Source organism: Dendropsophus ebraccatus, chromosome 12 (assembly GCF_027789765.1).
Source record: "Dendropsophus ebraccatus isolate aDenEbr1 chromosome 12, aDenEbr1.pat, whole genome shotgun sequence".
NCBI classification, from domain to species: Eukaryota; Metazoa; Chordata; class Amphibia; order Anura; family Hylidae; genus Dendropsophus; species Dendropsophus ebraccatus.
Window position 1 is genome coordinate 52317934 of NC_091465.1, and position 20252 is coordinate 52338185.

Genomic DNA, 20252 nt, shown 5'->3' on the forward strand with positions numbered 1-20252 from the left:
TTTGTTTCCTTTGGGTATGTGGCTGGAGCTCAGACAAGATCCAGCTGGGGAGCTGTAGACAATACATGTTTTGTATTTTTTTTTAATTTCAACTACAACGGAGGGGACTACAGTACTAGTGACAATACTTTCTTCGGAAGTTATATATCTTGGGCTGATAGTTTTATGTAAATACAATTTTTTGATACTGGATAGGGGGTTAAAGGAGCTGCTTTCTCCCAGAAACATCACCTCTGGTCTCCAATCGTCAAGCTAAATTGGAATACCACACACCCTGGGGAAAGGGGTGGTGCTCTTTTCTCAAGAAAGTAGCTGTGCTTTATTTAGTCCTGCATAACCCATTTATGTTTTCCCTGGACAACATCTTTAATATGACTTGACTGCGTATATTACATTATTACAAAGTTTCCCTGCATACACATCCCCTATTTAGAAGTTATTCCTTTAAAATAAACTCTAACTATGAATGCAGAAGTTAAATAGGAATAGAACAGCACCACTGATTTCTAATTTTAAGATTGGTACCTTTCACTAGTAGAATTGCAGTTTTACTTATGACTGATAATCTTATGACAGCATATTCAACCTTGGAAAGGTTTCTATAAATATTTTATCTTCTTCCCTTCTATAGTTTTTTATCATAGAGAGTGACCTGGAGCTTCTTGCCCGACAGATGTTATTTTTGACTTTGGCTTTGGAAAATCCAGAACAAATGGGTTTACAAGGTAAAGATGTGTACTTTGAAGGGACACTGCCATGAAATTGTAATTTTTAATGATTGAGCCATTTGTGACTATTAATCTTTTATGCTGTATAGCACTGTATTAAATTGTTATTGTTGGAACCTATAGCAATACTCAAGATTTAACAGTAAGGATTTCTGCTGATCACTGGGCCTATAACACGGCTTGATTATCACACGGGCATCGATAGCGGTGTCGGTGCAGCCCTTGCTTTACCCAGCAATTGGCCGTGCATTACTTATTACACTGTGCGATCTGCAGACGCCGGCCAATGATTTTTAAACAAGTTGAAAGATTAGCTGATCGCAGTCTCTATTACAAGATATCTGTCCAATAATTTCTCCGTGTAATAGGGCCTTTACATATGCAGGTTATAATAGAAAAACTGCAATGTATGTATATGTATTATGAAATGCTAAATCAATAAAAATGTGGTAAAAAGTTTTTAAAAATATAAACAAGCACCCCCTTTTTTTTTTCCATTTTTCTAAATTTTTAGGTCAAGTTCACACAATGTATTTTTTTTTTTTAATTAAACAAGGACTGTTTAACCCCTTAACGACATCGGGCGTACCCATACGCCCCCGTTGCCTGGGCTTTAACGCAAACGGGCGTATGGGTACGCCCGATGTTTCCCCGATCGCTGCGTGTTCACACACAGCGGTCGGGGAAGATGGCCTGCTATAAATCATATTTATAGCAGGCCATCTTAGCTTCACGGCACGGGGGGTGGTTAACACCCCCCGTGCTTACGATCGCCGCTATAGGCTGATCAATTCAGATCAGCCAATAGCGGCGATCGGAACCTTTCCGGGTCATCGGTGACCCGATGACCCGGAAAAAAATGGCGGTCGGTGCTGTCCGAGGACGGCACCGACCGCCATTACTGTAAAAAGTAATGGTGGTCACCGTGCCACCGGCCCGATCGCCGTGAACGGCCGGCCGGCCGTGAACGGCGATCGGGCCGGTGGCACGGCGATCAGAGTCCCACAATATAGTAAATACCTGCCCTGGACCCCTCAGCTAGGTAGCCGAGGGGTCCAGAGCAGGTATTTGTACATTACTCACCTGTCCCGGGCTCCTGATCGGCGTCTTCCGGGTTCGCGGCATCCTCGTCTTCGTTCGGGTCTTCGGCTTCCTCCGTGACGTCACGTTCGGCTTCTCTCGGCTATTTTCGGCTCCAGCGTCGGCTTCTTCCGTATTTTGCGCTCTGCTGCCCTCTAGCGGCTGATATGTGTAATACACTTATCAGCAGCTACAGGGATGTTCAGAATGTAGAAAAAGTTTTGTTTTTTGTTTTTCAAATTTTTTTTTTTCTATTTTCCGCACCCTATTGCCGCTGAGTGTTGATCAGCATCGCACGAAAGTGCGCTGCTAATCAGCAACTCCTCCTTTTTGGCGTAGGGTGTTTTTTTTCTATATTCTACTGCCACAGTCTGCTAAAAAGTGCCGCACATAAGTGCGGCATTTATCAGCAACTCTTTTGTTGGCGTAGGTTTTTTTTTTATACTTACTGTAAAAAAACACGTAAAAAACACTACATTACACCACACTACATTGAATAAAGTTTGACACTACACCACTATATACCCCATATACTAATTCCCGTATAAAGATGGCCCCCAGGGTGTTTTCGGCGTCAGAGGGATACGTTATTATTACCTCCGACACCGAAACAGCCAGTGAGGATGAATGGGGGATCCTTCTTTCCTCCATTCATCCTCATCATCCAGTGACGTGTCTGGGGGTAGCGTAGCGTACGCTGCCCCCCAGACACGTCTTTTCCGCCAGTACCGTCCCAATAAGAGATCACGGTATGGTGTGAAATTCTACACACTCTGTGAGCGTACCTCTGGGTACACTTACAGATTTTCTGGTACGTGCACACTGCGGAATGGCGAAGGATAACCCTTTGTGCATTCCGCAGCTGGCACCCACCGGCGGACTGATGCGGGCGCATGTCTCCATCCGTGTCATAGACTCCATGTTATGCACGGGCGGAATCCGTCGTCCATCCAAAGAATGAACACGTTGGACGGAGAGCGGAATCCGCCCGGGCATAGAATGGAGTCTATGACACGTGTGGAGACGGCGGCCTGCATCACTCCGCCGGTGGGTGCCAACTGCGGAATGCACGAAGGGTTATCTGTCGCGATTCCGCAGTGTGCACGTACCCTTAGAGTGTATGTAGGAAGGGACACTCGAATCCAGCCCCCAGATGCCCCCCCCCCCCCCCATCCTCGGAACAAGTGGGAAGATCGTTCGGGAACTGATCTTCCCACTGCTGGATAAAGGTTACCACCACCTGTACGGGGATAACTTTTATACCAGCACCCCCTCCTCTGGTCACTCGCTGCCCTGTAGCTTGCGGCACGATCCGAAAATATCAGAAGCAGTAATAGAGCCCTAATATTTAGCAGCCATGGAGCGGCCCCAGCGCTTCTGGATATGAAGGACCCCGTATCGCACCAGGGCAACATTTTCCAGGTGACGTCCCCCACGCTGGAGAACAGGAGACCCCAGAAGATGTGCAGAGTGTGGTGTAACAGGGGGATCAGGAAGGACGCCATTTTCCAGTGTGACACCTGTCCTGATCACCCCGGCCTCTGCATACTGGATCGCTCCAAGGCGTACCACACGTTATTGGAGTTCGACATTATCTAAACTCTGTCCCTTATTCCTATTTCAGGGGTCACGTTGATCCGGGGATTATTCTGATCGCCATTATGGAGTCAGGAAGGAATTTTTCCCCTGTGATGAGGCTACAGTCGTCTGCCTCACAAGGGTTTTTTTTTTGCCTTCCTCTGGATCAACACAGGTTGAATTTGATGGACACCTGTCATTTCCAACCTTATAAACTAATAATTGGCCTAATACCCCCAAATAAATTAGAATTGTCCCTTTTCTCCAGCTAAGTAGGTATGGCCGCCATTCCCATTAGAGGATGCCATGATGCAATTACAAAGCCTCTGTGCGGCCAGGACAGTAGAAACCCCCCACAAGTGACCCCATTCTGGAAACTACACCCCATAAGGAATCTAAGAAGGGGGGCAGCGGGGATATGGCCCCCTGGTGACGGCCACATTTGGGACGTGAAAATGAAAAAAATTGTATTTTTTATTTTCTCGGCACATGTTCTACGTAAGTGCCCGTCACCAGTGGGGTCCATATGCTCACTGCACCCCTTGTTAGATTCCTTATGGGGTGTAGTTTCCAGAATGGGGTCACTTGTCGGGGGTTTCTACTGTCCTAGCAGCACAGGAGCTTTGTAATTGCGACATGGCCTCCATCCTCCATTCCAGCCTCTAAATGGCGCTCTGTCCCTTTGGTGACTTGCCCTGTGCCCATATGGCACATTATGCCCACATGTGGGGTATTTTCGTACTCAGGGGACACTATCCTACACGTTTTGTGTTCATTTTCTTTTTTAACCCCTTGTGGAAATGGAAAAAAATCAAGGCTAGACCAACATTTAGTGTAATTTTTGTAAAATTTTTACTCTAAATTATTAATCTTGTCATGTTTTTTCATTTTCACAAGGGGTTAAAAGATAAAAAAAAACATTTAATGCGTAGAGCAATTTCCCCTGAGTACGGAAATACCCCACATGTGGACATAAAGCGCCATGCGGGTGCAGGGTAAGCCTCCGAAGGGAAGGAGCACCATTTCGTTTTTGAAGGGTGGATTTGGATGGAATGGATTTTGAGGGGCCATGTTGCATTCAAAAGGCCTCTGTGTTGCCAAGACAGTTGAAACCCCCCACAAGTGACCCCATTATGGAAACTACACCCCTCAAGGAATGTAACAAGGGGTGTAGTGAGCATATGGACCACACTGGTGACAGGCACAAATGTGGAACAATGTGGCGTGAAAATGAAATATTAAATTTTTTACACTATAATGTTGGTTTAGCCTTGAATTTATCATTTTCACAAGGGGTTAAAAGAGAAAAAAAAACACACAATATGTGTAGAGCAATTTCCCCCGAGTCTGTAAATACCCCACATGTGGACATAAAGCGCCATGTGGGCGCAGGGCAAGCATCCGAAGGGAAGGAGCGCCATTTGGATTTTGGAGGTTGGATTTGGCTAGAATGGATGATGAACGCCATGTCGCATTTACAGAGCCCTTGTGCTGCCAAAACACTGGAAACCCCCCACAAGTGACCCCATTCTGGAAACTGCACCCCTCAAGGAATCTAACAAGGGGTGCAGTGAGGATATGGACCCCTTGATGACGGGCACATTTGTGCCATGAAAGTGAAAAAATGAAATTTTTCCCTTTCACGTCACATTGTTCCACATTTGTGCCCGTCACCAGTGGGGTCCATATGCTCACTGCACCCCTTGTTAGATTCCTTGAGGGGTGTAGTTTCCAGAATGGAATCACTTGTGGGGGGTTTCCAGTGTCTTGGCAGCACGAGGGCTCTGTAAATGCGACATGGCGCTTGAAATCCTTTTCAGTGAAATTCAGCTTCCAAAAGCCAATTGGCGCTCCTTCCCTTTGGAGGCTCGTCCTGCGCCCCCTTGGCACTCTATCGCCACATGTGGGGTATTTCTGTACTCGGGAGAAACTGCGCTACACATTTTTTGTCTTTTTTTGCCTCTTATCCCTTTAAGAAAATGAAAAATTGAAGGCTAGAACAACATTTTAGTGTAAAAAATAAATTTTTTTCTTTTTTTCACGCCATATTGTTGGGAAAATCTGTGAAGCACCTGTGGGGTCCAGATGCTCACCGCACCCCTTGTTACATTCCTTGAGGGGTGTAGTTTTCTAAATGGTGTCCCTTTAGGGGTGTTTTTTAGGTTTTGACACCCCAGAGCCTCTGCCAACCTGAAGTGGTACAGTCAAAAATGACCAAATATAACGGAGGCGTTGAAATTCACTAGGCGCTCCCTTATATCTGAGGCTTGTGGTTGCGTCAAATAGCGCAATAGGGCCACATATGGGGTATTTCTATAAACTGCAGAAACGGGGCAATAATTGTTGGGGTGCATTTCTCTGGTAATAGGTTTATAATTATGAAAAATATTGGATTACAATAAAATCTCTGCACAGAAAATTAAAATTTTCAAATTCCTTACACACTTAGCTTTTATTTCTGTGACTCCCCTAAAGGGTTAAAACTCTTTCTGGATGTGCTTTTGCAGAGTTTGGGGGGTGCAGTTTCTGAAATGGGGTGCTTTGTGGGGCTTTCTAACATACAGGCCCCTCAAATACACTTTAAACCTGAACAGGTCCCTAAAAATATCTGATTTTGAAATTTTACTGAAAATTTGGAAATTTGCTGCTAATGTTTTAAGCTTCCTATCGTCTAAAAAAAATGAAAGATAGTTTAATAAATGCCGCCAACATAAAGTAGACATGTTGCTAATGCTATTTAATATATAATTTATGTGGTATAACCACTTTCTGTATACGCAAAAAAGTTTCAAAGTTGGAAAAATGCAGTTTTTCACATTTTTTCACATTATTTGGTTTTTTTTCATAAAGATTTGTTATGAGTATCGACTCCAATTTACCAGAAATGTAAAGTACAATATGTCCCGAGAAAACAATCTCAGAATCAGCCGGATAGGTAAAAGCATCCCGAAGGTATTAATGACTAAAGTGACACTGGTCATATTCATAAAATTTGTCTCTGTCATTAAGGCCATTTCAGGCTCTGTCCTTAAGGGGTTAATCAAAGTGGCTGATCGCATTAACTGCTATGTATCAACTGCCATAGTGTATGCACTCTGTATACACTACGGCTGGGATTCCATGTGGCCGTACAGGAACTACCATGTCTATTTTGTGCGACCGCACCAATTAGACTATGCTCACAATGTAAAGTACAGCTCCTGTGTGCCCGCATTACAATAAAGTTGAAATGATAATCACCCAGCTGATAACTGCTGTATCGGCCCAGTTGAACTTCTCCGACTGAGGTCGTTCTGTGACACAGCTGTGTCATAGAACGGCTGCTGTTTTGCCATGTGTGAACATGGCCTAAAACTGCTGAATTTATCATTATTCATCCTACACCGTGAATGCTGTAAACGGCAATTCTGGCATTGTCATTTTTTTTTCTAATTTTTGGTGATCTTACCAACCCGGAAATGAATTAATAAAAAGCAATGAAAAAGTGTAAAAGTACCTTGTCAAAAGTAACTGCAGCACCTCGTTGTAATATAAAACAGTATGTTCCACATTCTTTTCACTTTTTGTGACATGCAAATATGTCCAGATTATTCAAATACAACATCATAATAATGTGTAATTAATGCAGTAATACAAAAAAAAAACTGGCAGAATTGACAGGTCACGTCAGGAGAGGCCAACAATCCTCTTTAAGACTATGTTCACACTACGTAAAATTACGGCCGTTGTTGCCATCGGCAACAACGGCTGTACTTTTTGCGGAGCGCAACATAACCTTATCTGATATGGGATCCCGGCCGAAGCGTATACACATCCTATACGCTCCGGCCGTTATCCCATACGGGGCTGCAAATAACTGACATGTCAGTTTTCTGCGGCTGGAATTAAGTGAATTCCGGCCGCAGAAAGACCTGTCAGTTCACACAGTGAAGCGAGCGGCTCCGGCCACTGTCTGCTATGGGGAGCTCTGATGCGGGTGCGCGCTGATGCGCCCGCATCAGAGCTCTGCGGCCGGCCGGACCATCCGGCCGGTACTTAAGTACAGGCCGCGATGATCCGGGCACAGACTGGCCGTTCTGATACGGAATAGCCGGTCTGATACAGTGTGTGAACATAGCCTAAGGTGGTAACACCTATATTTTCTCACCCAGCAAATAAAAACAACATACAAAGAAATAAATATTAAATATACACTTTTATTGACACAAAAATCCAATAAATAAAAACACCCGTTAAAATACAGATGGGGGGGGGGGGAACTAGGTACCGGTATATAAATAAAATAGGATAAAGTAAATGTACAGTGAGGCTGAATCTATTCAATAAATATGATATCACAATTTATCTCCATAATTTCTAAGTTGATTTATGTACTTATAAAATGCTAGTGCAATTGAGTAAAAACAAAATAAATATACGGCAGATACAACACTTGTGGACGTATATATATGTATATAAAGTGCCTGTGCAAAGAGGTAGACTAAATTCATTGACAATGTCAAAATTATGTTAGGCACACCATTACTACGTCCTAATGTAATTCCCCATCAGCCCACATCTTAAACCCTATACTGGACCAGAGCCACAAATCCCCATACCGTGTGCGCCTCGACGCACGTTTGCTGCTTTGTCAAGCCTCTTGACAGTACATACTCGCAGCGGTCTTTCAGATTTCAGCTGCGAGTCATCCTCTGTGAACGTACCCTTAATATAATTTGCTTCCTGAAATGTTCCTGGTGTAACGTTCTGTATGTTAACCCTTATTACTTGTACAGCGCTCTGAAATCAAGGGCTCTTTAAAAACAAATTCTAGGACTCTTTTTACAGTGAAAGTCAGTGACAGTTGAATATTTTTAAATTTCCAGTTCTATATGTTTGCATCAGTAGGATACATATAGTATTCCCTAACCAGTTCTTTACAAGGCCAATTTGGCTGTTTAAGACCTGGAACGTCTGGAAGTCTTCGGCCTGTTCTCCCCTCCTGTCGCAGTGCGATTTCTGTGCAGCTGCAAACCCTGCAAGAACATTCAGAAAAGTCTTTATAATTCAGTCAGATGCTTTCAGTAGTTTGGCAGTCCACATTGGTCACCATAGTATTGGTTATTATGCCTCACGTTTGTGGGATGTATAGGTTTGAAGGTTTGAATAGTAAAGGTATAAAACGGAACACTGATAGATGCATAAAAGTGCTGAAATTTTACAGCTTTATAAAATAAGTGGGTGTAGTAAGATCTCTACCAGATAATGCAGATGGGAATGTGTAAGTATGTTGCGAGTGCACTACTTGGTTAGCACCTCTATACTAGAAATTTCTATGTAATATTAGTAGGCTCTCTAGCAAACTCCTTACAGTGTATAAAAATACAACTTATAATAGAATACAATATAAATAAAAACACATGTAGCTTAAAAATATTCCAAATATAGGTCTTGTGGTGAATATTGGGTAATAAAGGTACATACTATTGTCCATTAGCGGCTATGCAGGGCCCTTGCAAGTTGCTGATTATTGTCCATATTGCACACCATGTTGGAAAAATTTGAGGAGTTCGTTCTTTATTTCATAATTGTAATGTATAGTTTACTTATCAGTGACAGTCCCCGTTGGTCATAGTATCATAAAGGTGTGAATAAATGAAATGGAAAGTTGGTTGAAATCCACCTTTCACCGAATCCTGTACCTGGTATTTCAATTTATGGGACAAAATTCTCTTTATATATACAAATTCACTTGTTTTTTTTCTGTTTATAAGTTGTCCATACACTATATAACAGCTCTCCTATTATGAGGTTAAATAACCGATAAGAATCCAGTCAGTCAGTTACTTGAAATCTGATAAATTCCATTCCAGGAATCAGCATGCTCTCAGCATATATTTAAATCCCCTACAAACAAATAGAAGTCATTTGCAACTCATTACTGAGGAAGGAACAGAGCATTGTTCTGAAACGCGTTTAATAGTTGCACTAGTGGTGAATATATCACAATATTTATTGTGTCCGTCTCAAACGCCAAATCCCTAGTGGTAACGTGATTTACACACTGGAGGACCTATGAACAACTTCATTACTGCATCAACTACGGCAGGAATGCCCAGAACAGGGTGAATACATGGACACATGGAGAGAGGCTATTGAACATCTTTTACATCTCTGAGCTCAACAGCCCTTGAGACCATTGTTTCACCGTTTAACTGAAGGAAAGTATTCTTCTAGACGCTACACAGTAGCACGGAAGCTATAATCCAACATATACACTCCCGATCTTCTAGGGCCGTAGTGACTGAGAACTTTGCTGAATACCAGCTACAGGATCGGTGAGAGGTGGATTTCCACCAACTTTCCATTTAAATTACATTACAATTATCAAATAGAGGAGGAACAACTACATTTTTTCCAACACACTGTGCCATATGGACAATATCGGCGACTTGCAAGGGCCCTGCATAGCCACTAATGGACAATAGTATGCACCTTTTAATACCTATTATTCACCACAATACCTATATTTGGAATATTTGGAACATGTGTTTTTATTTGTATTCTATTAAGAGTTTATTTTTATAAAAGTGACAATTTTATCATTTGAGTGTGTGTGTGTGTGTGTGTTTATGTATGTATGTATGTATATATATATAATGTTTTTTTATTAGTAAATATACAATAAATTATTCATTATTTATATAACACACTGTAAGGAGTTTGCTAGAGAGCCTTCTAATATTACATACAGCTTTATAAAATAACTGTTTAGGTTGTGTAATACTTTAATTTCTGTCCTTTTTTCCTTTTAGAGAAGTGTGAAATGTTTCTTGAACTTTATGGAAACAGCATGATTCGTAGTAAGACTGCTGCCTACCTACAAGACAGATGTGCGCTGTTTATTAAGTGTGTCACAGATCCTGAATACCAACAGAGTGTCCTCCCTCTGCTGAATATGGCTTTTATTAAGGTAAATAAAATAAATAGAAATCCTCTGAATGCCCCTGGACATTTGCATACCTGTCATAAGCCAAACACCCCTGTGTCCAAGACGGCAAGCACATATTTGAGAATATAAAATCACTCGCCTAGATTTTTTTTTTTTTTTTTAATTCTCAATTTTATTACATTTTTCAAACATTTCACATAAAAGCCACAGCAAAAAACAATGAAGACAAACAAACCAAAAGCAGGGGTACACACCACGCCCCTAAGGGCGGGACCATGATAAGGAGAGGGCGAACTTGTTTAAACCCCAAGAACAGAAACATCTCATATATATAGATATGGAGAGGCACTTTACACCTCACAGCTCCCTGTAGGGGAGATCTTGCCCGAGGGGCAGAGAGCCCAGGGCATACAGCTGCACTGGTGGGGGCCCCACAAGGGAACCACTATGGGAGACCACTAAAGTAAGGGGTAAAGATGAGAAAGCAAAGGCAGAACGAAAAAGAGGAAGAGGACATAAGGGGGGGGAGAGGGGGGGGGGACAGGTAGGGTCTCTCCTCACTGAGCCAGCAGGGTCCTGTACTCATCCGTCTCGGTGAATTGATCCCAATAGAACCACGTCCGAAAGAACTTCGCGTTGTGTCCGTGCAACTGGGCCGTGAGATCTTCCAGGTGCTTGAGATCCTCGACTTTTCGGATCCACATGGCTATACTGGGAGGATCAGGACGGCGCCAGAGGGCCGGGATACAGGCTCGTGCCGCATTAATCAGGTGCCGAAGGACAGAACTGCGGTAGGACTTGAGAGGGATATCCGCAATGTGCAGGAGAAAAAGCGCCGGAGAGAAGGGGAGCCGGCGGTCCGTGAAAGTAGAGGAGATACGCCACACCTCCCTCCAGAAAGGTGCCAATACGGGGCAATTCCAGAAGGTGTGTAAGAGGGTGCTTTCCTCGCCGTAGTTTCTCCAGCACAGTGGTGAAACATCCGGAAACATCCGGTGAAGGCGGGTGGGGACCCGATACCATCGGGAGAGTAGTTTATAACCTGCCTCTTGGGAGGCGCGAGGAGATAGAGCTGGAATGGGTACAGGTAAAGACCCTGTCAACCTGGGCCGCCGATAGGGAAATGCCTAAGTCTTCCTCCCATGCAGTGAGAAAGGGGGGTGGCGGTTGTTCCGGAGGGGAGCCCAACAGATTGTAAAGAAGAGAGAGGGAGTGTCTGAGAGAGCCAGAGCCCAAACAGAGGGTTTCGAAGTGCGTAGAGGGGCGAGCAAAACCAGAAGGGTTCGGTAGTGAGGAGAGTAAGTGGTGAAGTTGCAGGGCCCTCCAGAATCCCAGAGGGGCCGGCTCAGAGAGGTCCCTAAGATCAGTAAGGGATCGCCACGCCGAGCCCTGAAGGAAAGCGGAAGCTCGAAAGGTGCCAGCTCGCGACCAGGTTCGGAAGATCGGATCCTCTAAGCTAGTCGGGAAGGCAGGGTTGCCCAAGATAGGAAACAGGGGTGAGGGATGGGGGGCCAGGAAGCCAGTGGAAAGGTGCTTATGGCACATCTTCAGTGTGGGAGCGATAGTGGGATGAGAGCCAACGAAGCGCGCAGAAGCTGGGATCCACGGGGCTGCCAACAATGGGATTGAGGAGAGTGCCATTTCCAGGCCAACCCACAACATAGTGGTGGTGTGACGGTGCCAATCAATTACCAGAGTCAGGTGTGCCGCTGCATAGTATTGATAAAGATTAGGAAGAGCCAGACCTCCCTTTGCTTTCGGGCGGTATAGCACTGATTTGGCGAGTCGAGGTTGCTTGTGTGCCCAGACAAATTTAGTGAGGAGTGTAGATAGTTGCCGGAAGTAGGACAGGGGGACCGTAACCGGAAGGGCTTGGAAGAGATACAGCAAGCGTGGCAGGACATTCATTTTGAATATCGCGCAACGCCCAAACCAGGTGAAGGTACCCCCGTGCCACTTGAGCAAATCCGCTTCAATATGCTTGAGCATGGGCAGGTAGTTGGCTCTAAAAAGGTCTGCTATTACGGGAGTAAGTTGGACTCCCAGGTATGTCAGAGAGGAACGCAACCACCGGAAAGGGAAAGAAGCCTCCAAAGAGGTTGCGACAGCAGGGGGAAGAGAAAGGTTTAGCGCTTCCGATTTTTGCAGATTAATTTTGTAGTTAGAGAGATGTTGGTAACGAGAAAGCTCAGAAAGAAGGTTAGGCAGGGCGACAAGAGGTTGAGAGAGGAAAAACAATGTCGTCTGCGTAGGCTGCAACCTTGTGGTCCACCGACCCCACTCGAATGCCGGTGATATTGACATTGTTCCTGACATGTCTGAGGAAAGGTTCAAGGGTCAAGATAAAGATGAGGGGGGACAGGGGGCAGCCCTGCCGGGTCCCGTTGGCGATAGGGAACCCTGACGAAAGAAGACCGTTGACCGAGACCTGAGTCGTAGGCTGAGAGTAGAGAGAGCCAATCCACTCCAACATATGCGGACCGAGGCCCAAATGTCTGAGTGTGGCAAAAAGGAAAGGCCAGCTGACTCGGTCAAAGGCCTTCTCAGCGTCCGTGGACAGGAGCATGGAGGGAAGGCCTGGTGGTGTTATCCCGGGCCTCTCGGGAAGGCATAAAGCCTACCTGGTCCAGGTGTATGATAGGCTGGAGCAAGGGGGTGAGACGGGCGGCTAGAATTTTGGAGAAGAATTTAAGGTCCACACTCACCTAGATTTATCAATCTGCGTGTAGAACAAAAACTGGTGTAATTTTCCCATGGTAACCAATCACAGCTTAGCCTTCATATCTTAACAAACTGATAACAGTTTGGGCCATTCTTTGCTGAAACCACAATGCCTTTTTATATAACTAACCAGTGTTTCCCAACCTCTTCCACATTACGGCACCTTTTGGGGGGGGGGGGGGGGATTTACCTTGGTGCACCTGTACCAATTAATGTTCTACAAAATCTAACAAAAATTAATTCAGTGACTCGCTTCTATGTGCAGTAAAGTGAGTAGGTGTGTAGGATACCCTGCGGGTTCCTCCATATCATAATAATGACCCCTGCCGTGCCCTCCATATAGAAATATTGCCCTTGCTGTGTCCTCTGTAAAGTAATAATGCCCTCTGCTAGGCCCTCCTTAGTAGTAATGCCCCTCAAAGTAATTTTACCCCTGTTGTTCCCTCCACGGTAGTAATGACCCCTACGCTATGAACCATTTAAAAAATAAAATAAAATAAAGATTATACTGACTTAATCTGGGCAGCTCTTTGGCCTCCAGCCTGTCCGGTGAGCTGCAGTGACAGATCCTCTTGTAGGCATGAGGATGTCATATCACTGCACCTGCTGGAGAGATAATGTTCTGGCACCACATAGGGTATAGGCATGATTTGCCTGCAGCCTATAAGATTGAATAGAGGAGCAGGATGCTGACAGTTCCTATTCCTACATTCTGTTCACTTTGATGTTTAGCCCAACCACCCTGCGTCACTGTGAGCGGGCAGAACATCAATGTGATCAGTGCATCCATAGAAGCTGTACGGCTGCAGCTTCTAGGGATGCTTAAAGTGACAATTTCCCAATTCCCACTGGTATCCCAGTGTGCTGTGCCATCAAAAATATACGTGACAAGGCAATTTCCACCTTTAGAGTTTGTTCACACTGAGTAATTCTGGTGGAATTCCGCAGCATGCCACTTCTCGGCGGCAGAGCACGTGCTCTCCCATAGACAGGCTATGGCACACTGAGGCAGGCATGATTCCGCCTGAATTACTCAGGGTAAGCATACACTGAGTGAGACCACTGCACGAGTACAGCTCTGAGAAAAAAAAGTTTGTTTGTTTGTTTGTAATGTTTCTTTAGTTGTTGAGTGCAAGGTGCTTTGTTAGGGTTTTTTTTTTTTCTTCAGGTACAAATGCTGTACTTACCTGCCCAATCCCTTGCTGCTGTTCTGATGCCCAGTCTCCACTGCTCACCACTTCCTGGTGTCTTGGAACAAGTAAATGGCAGTTCATCACTTTCATAAGGTGGTCATTGCTGTGACCAGTGATGGGCCAAGCAGGTGTTTCCTATTTGTTATGAGGAGATCTTGAAGTGGTGAGCAGTGGGATTCAGGCATAGGCAGAACAGCAGGTGTGCAACATTTTATACTTTATCTAGCAAAGATGAAAATGCTTTACTGACCTATCCCGCTGCTGCTGGCCAAACACTGGCTGCAGCACTGACCACTGACTGTGACTGAACTGGCATTTCCTCTTTGCGAGACAGGAAGTGGTGGGCAACGGGGGCTGGACATCAGAATAGCAGTGGTGGGGGTTGGGACAGGTGAGTTGTTGTTGTTTTTGTTTTTCTCCTAAAGTGGCCAGGCTGGATAACTGTGTGAAGAGTCACCAGGGAATACTAGAAGTGTTTAAAACACTTTCTCTGTATAACTGTTACATAGAGCAACAGGGCCACTTTGGCTTTTTTTTTTGGTTAGACATTCTGCAATAAAGTGATCCTGAACGATGCTTTATGCTGCAGCTTATACTGGGAGATGTACTGTATAACTTGGTTTGCAGATCCATTGTCTGGCACCTCTAGATAATTTATGCTATTAGCCTAATGTAGTGGAAACTATTATATGGGAGTAAAGCCCCCTTCTAGTTCACTTGACAATGTGTCTTTTCTCACTAAAAGTGTGGGGAGCTGACTGTGTGGACTGCTCATTCTCCTGAACACCCTGGCTGATAAAACATTTTTGGCATGTCCTCCTTCTGATTTTTTTTTTTTTTTGGGTGTGACTGGGGCAGTTTAATGGAATTCTGTAAGCTTTATTTTTTTTATTTATTTATAAAGCGCCCTTGTGAGGAAAAGGGAGTATGGTTCATCAATATATTGATATAACTGTATATCAATATAGCCCATGGCTCACCATCTGCCAGGAAGACATACTCCGCAGGGGGTCTAGTGTCCAGAGCCCTCCAGGTCCCTAAGTGTGAAAAGTATCACTCTGAGAGGCCAACAGACATCCAAAGCCCTGATAACAGATTCCCCTACCTAGATCAGAGCAAATATCTCCAGACTGAGTGGCACCAGAATTCCATAATGAGTTATGGAATTTCCGTGCGGCCTAGCCATATGGAAAGTATATTTTCTGAATCGTCTGACCCACCCGAACGTCCCTCTGTGTCTCACTCCTCTCTGGGACCCCTGGATAGGGAGATACGGAGAACTGGTAGACCGAGCTGGGTAAAGGAGTCGTGTTTGGTCTCCAAACGTTCTAGGAGCCCAGCCGGACCCAGTGGTACCAGAACCATCTCCCTATGACCCGATGTTAGGAAGATATGACCCACTTTGGGGTTATAGGGGTTTTGGGCTGTAAGCCCAAGGGGGAGTAGCTGAGACCAGCCCACACCTGGGAGGGGGGGCGTGGCGGCCAGGTGTGTATATATCCCAGGGGCTAGCTAGGACCCATTGTTCTTTGTCCGGGGAGGCCATGACGATAGGTCAGAGAAGTTCCTGAAAACCAACGCAGCAAGCACATGCCTCCCATGCTTCGCTTTACCACCCAAATTACGGTAACGACCAATTGCTAAAACTGTCTGTGCTACCACCTGTACTTTGTCTCTGACCACTGTATATATTATCCTGTGTATATTGTGTGTTTAGTGCGCCCTTAAGGCAATTAAATATCCTTTTTAATCTGTGGCTGTTTTGTCTCGATCAACGTACCCACACGCCCTTGTTCGCAAGCTAACGCTATCACTCGGGGCTGGCTTCTGGCCCGATATAGTATTATTATATCTTAACGAGAAGCTGGTGGCAGCTTTACCAGTCTTCCTGTGCCCACGTGGACAGGGTGGCGGTGTAAATCAATACCCAGCTGACCTCCCGTACTCCTGGTGGAGTGTGGGACGTCACAGCCCTTAATTCCAGAGTGCTATACAATAGATAGGGGTAACAAGCAGGAACAACACAAGATCAGAACACATTACATGAAGGCAAAAGACAGACCGGTAGATGGGGGAAGAGGACCCTGCCCGTGAGGGCTTACAGTCTAGCTTCTTAGAGCTGCAAACACTGTTAGATAGGTGTTCGGGTATAAAAGAAAACGGTGGCACTTAAGCAAGTCAGTCCCAGAAATGTATCCCTCAGCATAAAACAGTACCCAGTAGAGTGAAGTTGATCAGGCTCCCTCTCAGGTCAATAATAAAAAGAGATAATCCTTATAGCTTTATGACTTTGTTAGCTGGATTATGATAAGATCTCCTCACAGTTCCTCAAAAGCTTGTGGACCCTCTGATGATAACATTACCACAGCAATCCTCTTACTCTGACTGAGCCCGACTCAGGGAATTTTTATATTACTTTTTATAGGGGGCCTATTAGCATAGCCCCACCCACTTTCCAGATGTTTGTTAGCTGCTGTAATTCACCAAGAAAGTATTTGGTGGAGCTTTATCTAACTCCCTGGTGGTGTATGTTTGTATTTAGCGACCCATCCCTACTATAACTTGTCTCTATATTGTATATCAAAACGATTACATACTATCTATCATAACACTGGGTTCATTCTGGGCCCAGCTTTAACCCCTTGAGGACCCATGATGTAACCTTTCATCATGGCACTGCTAGGGGGATTTAGAGAGGGGTCACACCGTGACCTTGTTCTGAATCGCGCCATTCCTAGCTGCTTTAAGCAGCCAGGGACAGCAGCTATTAGTCGGTACTGGCTGATTTAAAAACTGACAGCTGCATTTAAATGCTACTGAGACTCTATACATGAGAATGTAGTGGGGGCGGATCGCTCACCCTGCGATGCGATCAGAGACATGATCCTTGCTTGTGGCCCAGGGTCAGCGCCATAATGACGTTAATCCAGTTCTGCATCCGATTTACTGTGGGCCCCAGTAGCCCATAGTAATTGAGCACTAATGATCTAGAAGAATAATGCAGTACATATGTGCTCCATTCATCTCTATAAGGATCAGTGCAGTAATCTTAAGAGCCCATAGAAGGTAGCAGTGGTCTGCTGCCACCGCTCCTATTAAACATTATCGTTCAAAAATCTTTCAACATGTTGAAAGATAATATCATGCCTGACATCAGCAGACATTATACCTGTCGGCTGATTGTTGCCTTTGAACACTTGCTATTACGCCAAGCAATTATTGGCCGATAATTGCTTGGTGTAATAGGGCCTTAATGCAATATCTTCTATCTTCTCTGTTTCCTACCACTTTCTCTATTCTGGTGACGGCTTTGCAGTGCATTGATACAAAAGGTGTTCACTGTATACAAGGGGTGAATATTTCAGAAACAAAAACTCAATAAAAACTAAATTCTGTGTATTCAGTGTACAACAGTGCTTTAAAAGCACAGCCACTAGGTGGTGGTGTGAGCTAGTTATAATATGATGTCACATATACCACTCTGTATGAACAGCACTTGTAATGAGAGATCTGCTCAAGCTACCTTACTCGGTCAATCTAGCTTTGCTGAAATTGTCTGGATAGTCTGCAGCTATCCGGCAGTATACCATGTAGCTGTCGCTTTTTTAAAAACTGACACAACATCCTTTCTCTAGTGGGCTGTTGGCCCTGTGGTGGTTTTTAGCTTTGCAGTGCAACACCAGTTTCCCACTGCATGCTGGTTGGGAGGCATTGACTAATAAGACATGAGCTGCATGCATAAAGTTCACATTAGGCTGGAAAAGTTTATTGCCATCTTGTCGAATCATATTATGGTCTGCTAGTGGGATAAGGTAAGTACATTTTGCAGACTAAAGAGTCTGCCCATGATCTGACCCACAGGTGCTGTTATGCCTTTGGGTGATTCTTAGAACCAGCAATCTTTGTGGAAGCAACATATGCAGTATGGTCTTCTAGTTCTTATTCTCAGATTCCATCATTGATTCAGACACCTCTTGTGGTTTCCTTCAGAGCCTGCAATAGCTGACATAAAATGAGGTTCCTGATCAGAACATACGTGACTTATGCAAGCTGTTAAAAGGAGTTGCAAGATACAAAGAAGTACACACAATACTGATAGTTGTGGTCTTGGTGAGGAAACCCCTTTTTAGGGCCTCTTAAACTTCCTGAATATGTGCCAGGAGCTAGAAACAATCCTTTGGTCGATTTAATTGGCCCTTGTAAAAGTGACAGCGATCCGCTGAGGACCTGAAAAATATCTGATCCTTGGCTCATCATATCTTTAGAACATGCTTTAAAATTGTTATCAGCCGCACATCCTGCTGTGGCCCAGGTTGCTGGAACTGATGTTGGGCTTGCTGGTCAGGGTCTGGTGTTTTGGAGGCTTCTTGTCACAGTGGCCAAGAGCGGTAACGCGCACCCCCGGACACACGGCAACCGGACCTTGAGGTGCATGTGCAAACAGTTACAAGCTCAAGTACTTTAATGCAAAAATATCAATCCAATACTCCAAGAGGTAGGTAGATAAGTTGATAGAAAAAACTGTAACAGGAAAAACTGTAACAGGTAATAGGGACCGGATAGGAGGGCCCTTGCCTATTGTACCATGTACTCTTGTCGGGATGTGGTGAAGTGTTTGCAGAATCCTTATACAGTACATATGAGTCTAGTTATCTCACGTAACCGCCTTCTGCCCCACAGTGTCAGGTTTCCGTCCTATTGGGGTAGTGCGACTCATAGGTCTCCATTCTGGGTGGAGCTGGGTTTTAGTGTTCTTCCTACAAAGCTGAATGCATGTCAGTAGAGTGGCTGAACTTGCACTGTGCTCTACTGCAGGATCAGTCTTGAGCTTGACTGTTCCTTTCTAAGGTGTCTAATGTCCTATTCAGTTAGCCTGTCCTTGGCAAGAGTTGAAGCTCCCTTGTCTCCAGTTTCCTTAGGGATCTGGTCTAGCAACCCATTAAGGTTGGGAAGGTTAGAGTCAGGAATAACTATACACACGTCCTGCCTGGCCTGTAGCCGGGCACTAACTAACCAAAGGGAAGTTGTTACTAAAGAGAGAGAGAGAGGTGTTAGAGTGAGATCTAGTGGTTGGAGTAAGGAGCCAACCTGTCCTAACCTGCGACATTATAGTGATACAATTTTACCAAGGTGTGAGAAGAGAAAACGTAGTGGGACACTACATTCCTGTGTAAACAATTAATAGTAATATGCAAGTTACATGTAGACCCAAAGTACTGCTTTACCTTCTGTGCACCCACAGGACAGCTTATTCTGAAAATACAGGGCCACCTTCAATTTAGCAAAAACATAATTTCTTGGCTTTCTGCATGTTCTCATTCATTTGCATATCTCCGTTCCCTCCAGTCTTCCAAAAAAACATGAGCTCAATTCCTTTCTTACTATTGTAATGGCTCCACATTTGCAGATTAACTTATTTATGCCTTTCCAGCTTAGCTGTATTGTTGAAGACTCTGCTTTCATCTGAGAATAAGACTGGACTAAAGAGGCTTTTATCAGTGCCAAATGGGACGTTATTTGTTTCCTTGCATGTCTGGCATATCCAAATGCTTAGCGGCTCTCTCCTAAAAGCCTTTTCATGAAAATTAGAGGCAAAAAGGCTGGTACTCGGATATCTTATGTGTATCATTACAGTAGTCATTGAATGGCTCTATAATGATAGCAAGTGTAATCTAATTTATTATGTAATGCTTTCAAGTTGGTTCTAGGAGGAACTCTGTATGTAGTGCCCAGTATTACCACCTTTGCTCACTATTACGAATAAAGGACAATGAAGTGACGTATGAAGTGTGTCAGTAGTTTACTGCCTTGTTAGGCACTAGAAGTTTTATGCAGCTCGCTTAGTTTTTTTTTTTTCTTTGTTATTACAGGAATAGTATATGGCTATGTACAGATTGCTTGGATAAAGTATTACTTTACATATGTTTGTGTGGGCATTGGTGGTTGGTTGACTTGAATACATGGTATGGGGAACACTACTAAACTCTACCTAAAAGTCTGGTGGATGTTCAGGACCTCGCA

The 20252-nt window shown here is 44.4% G+C and overlaps 1 protein-coding gene across 2 annotated transcripts in view; it reads left to right on the top strand.

The window, feature by feature from the left end:
- The window catches only part of DNAAF3 (dynein axonemal assembly factor 3), a 45469-nt gene that overhangs the window by 5924 nt on the left and 19293 nt on the right, over positions 1-20252 (top strand). For both annotated transcript variants that reach the window (XM_069947091.1, XM_069947090.1), the window contains exons 4-5: positions 632-725; positions 10181-10338. In XM_069947091.1, coding sequence (XP_069803192.1) covers positions 632-725; positions 10181-10338 — 252 coding nt within the window. The remainder of the gene's footprint in view (positions 1-631; positions 726-10180; positions 10339-20252) is intronic.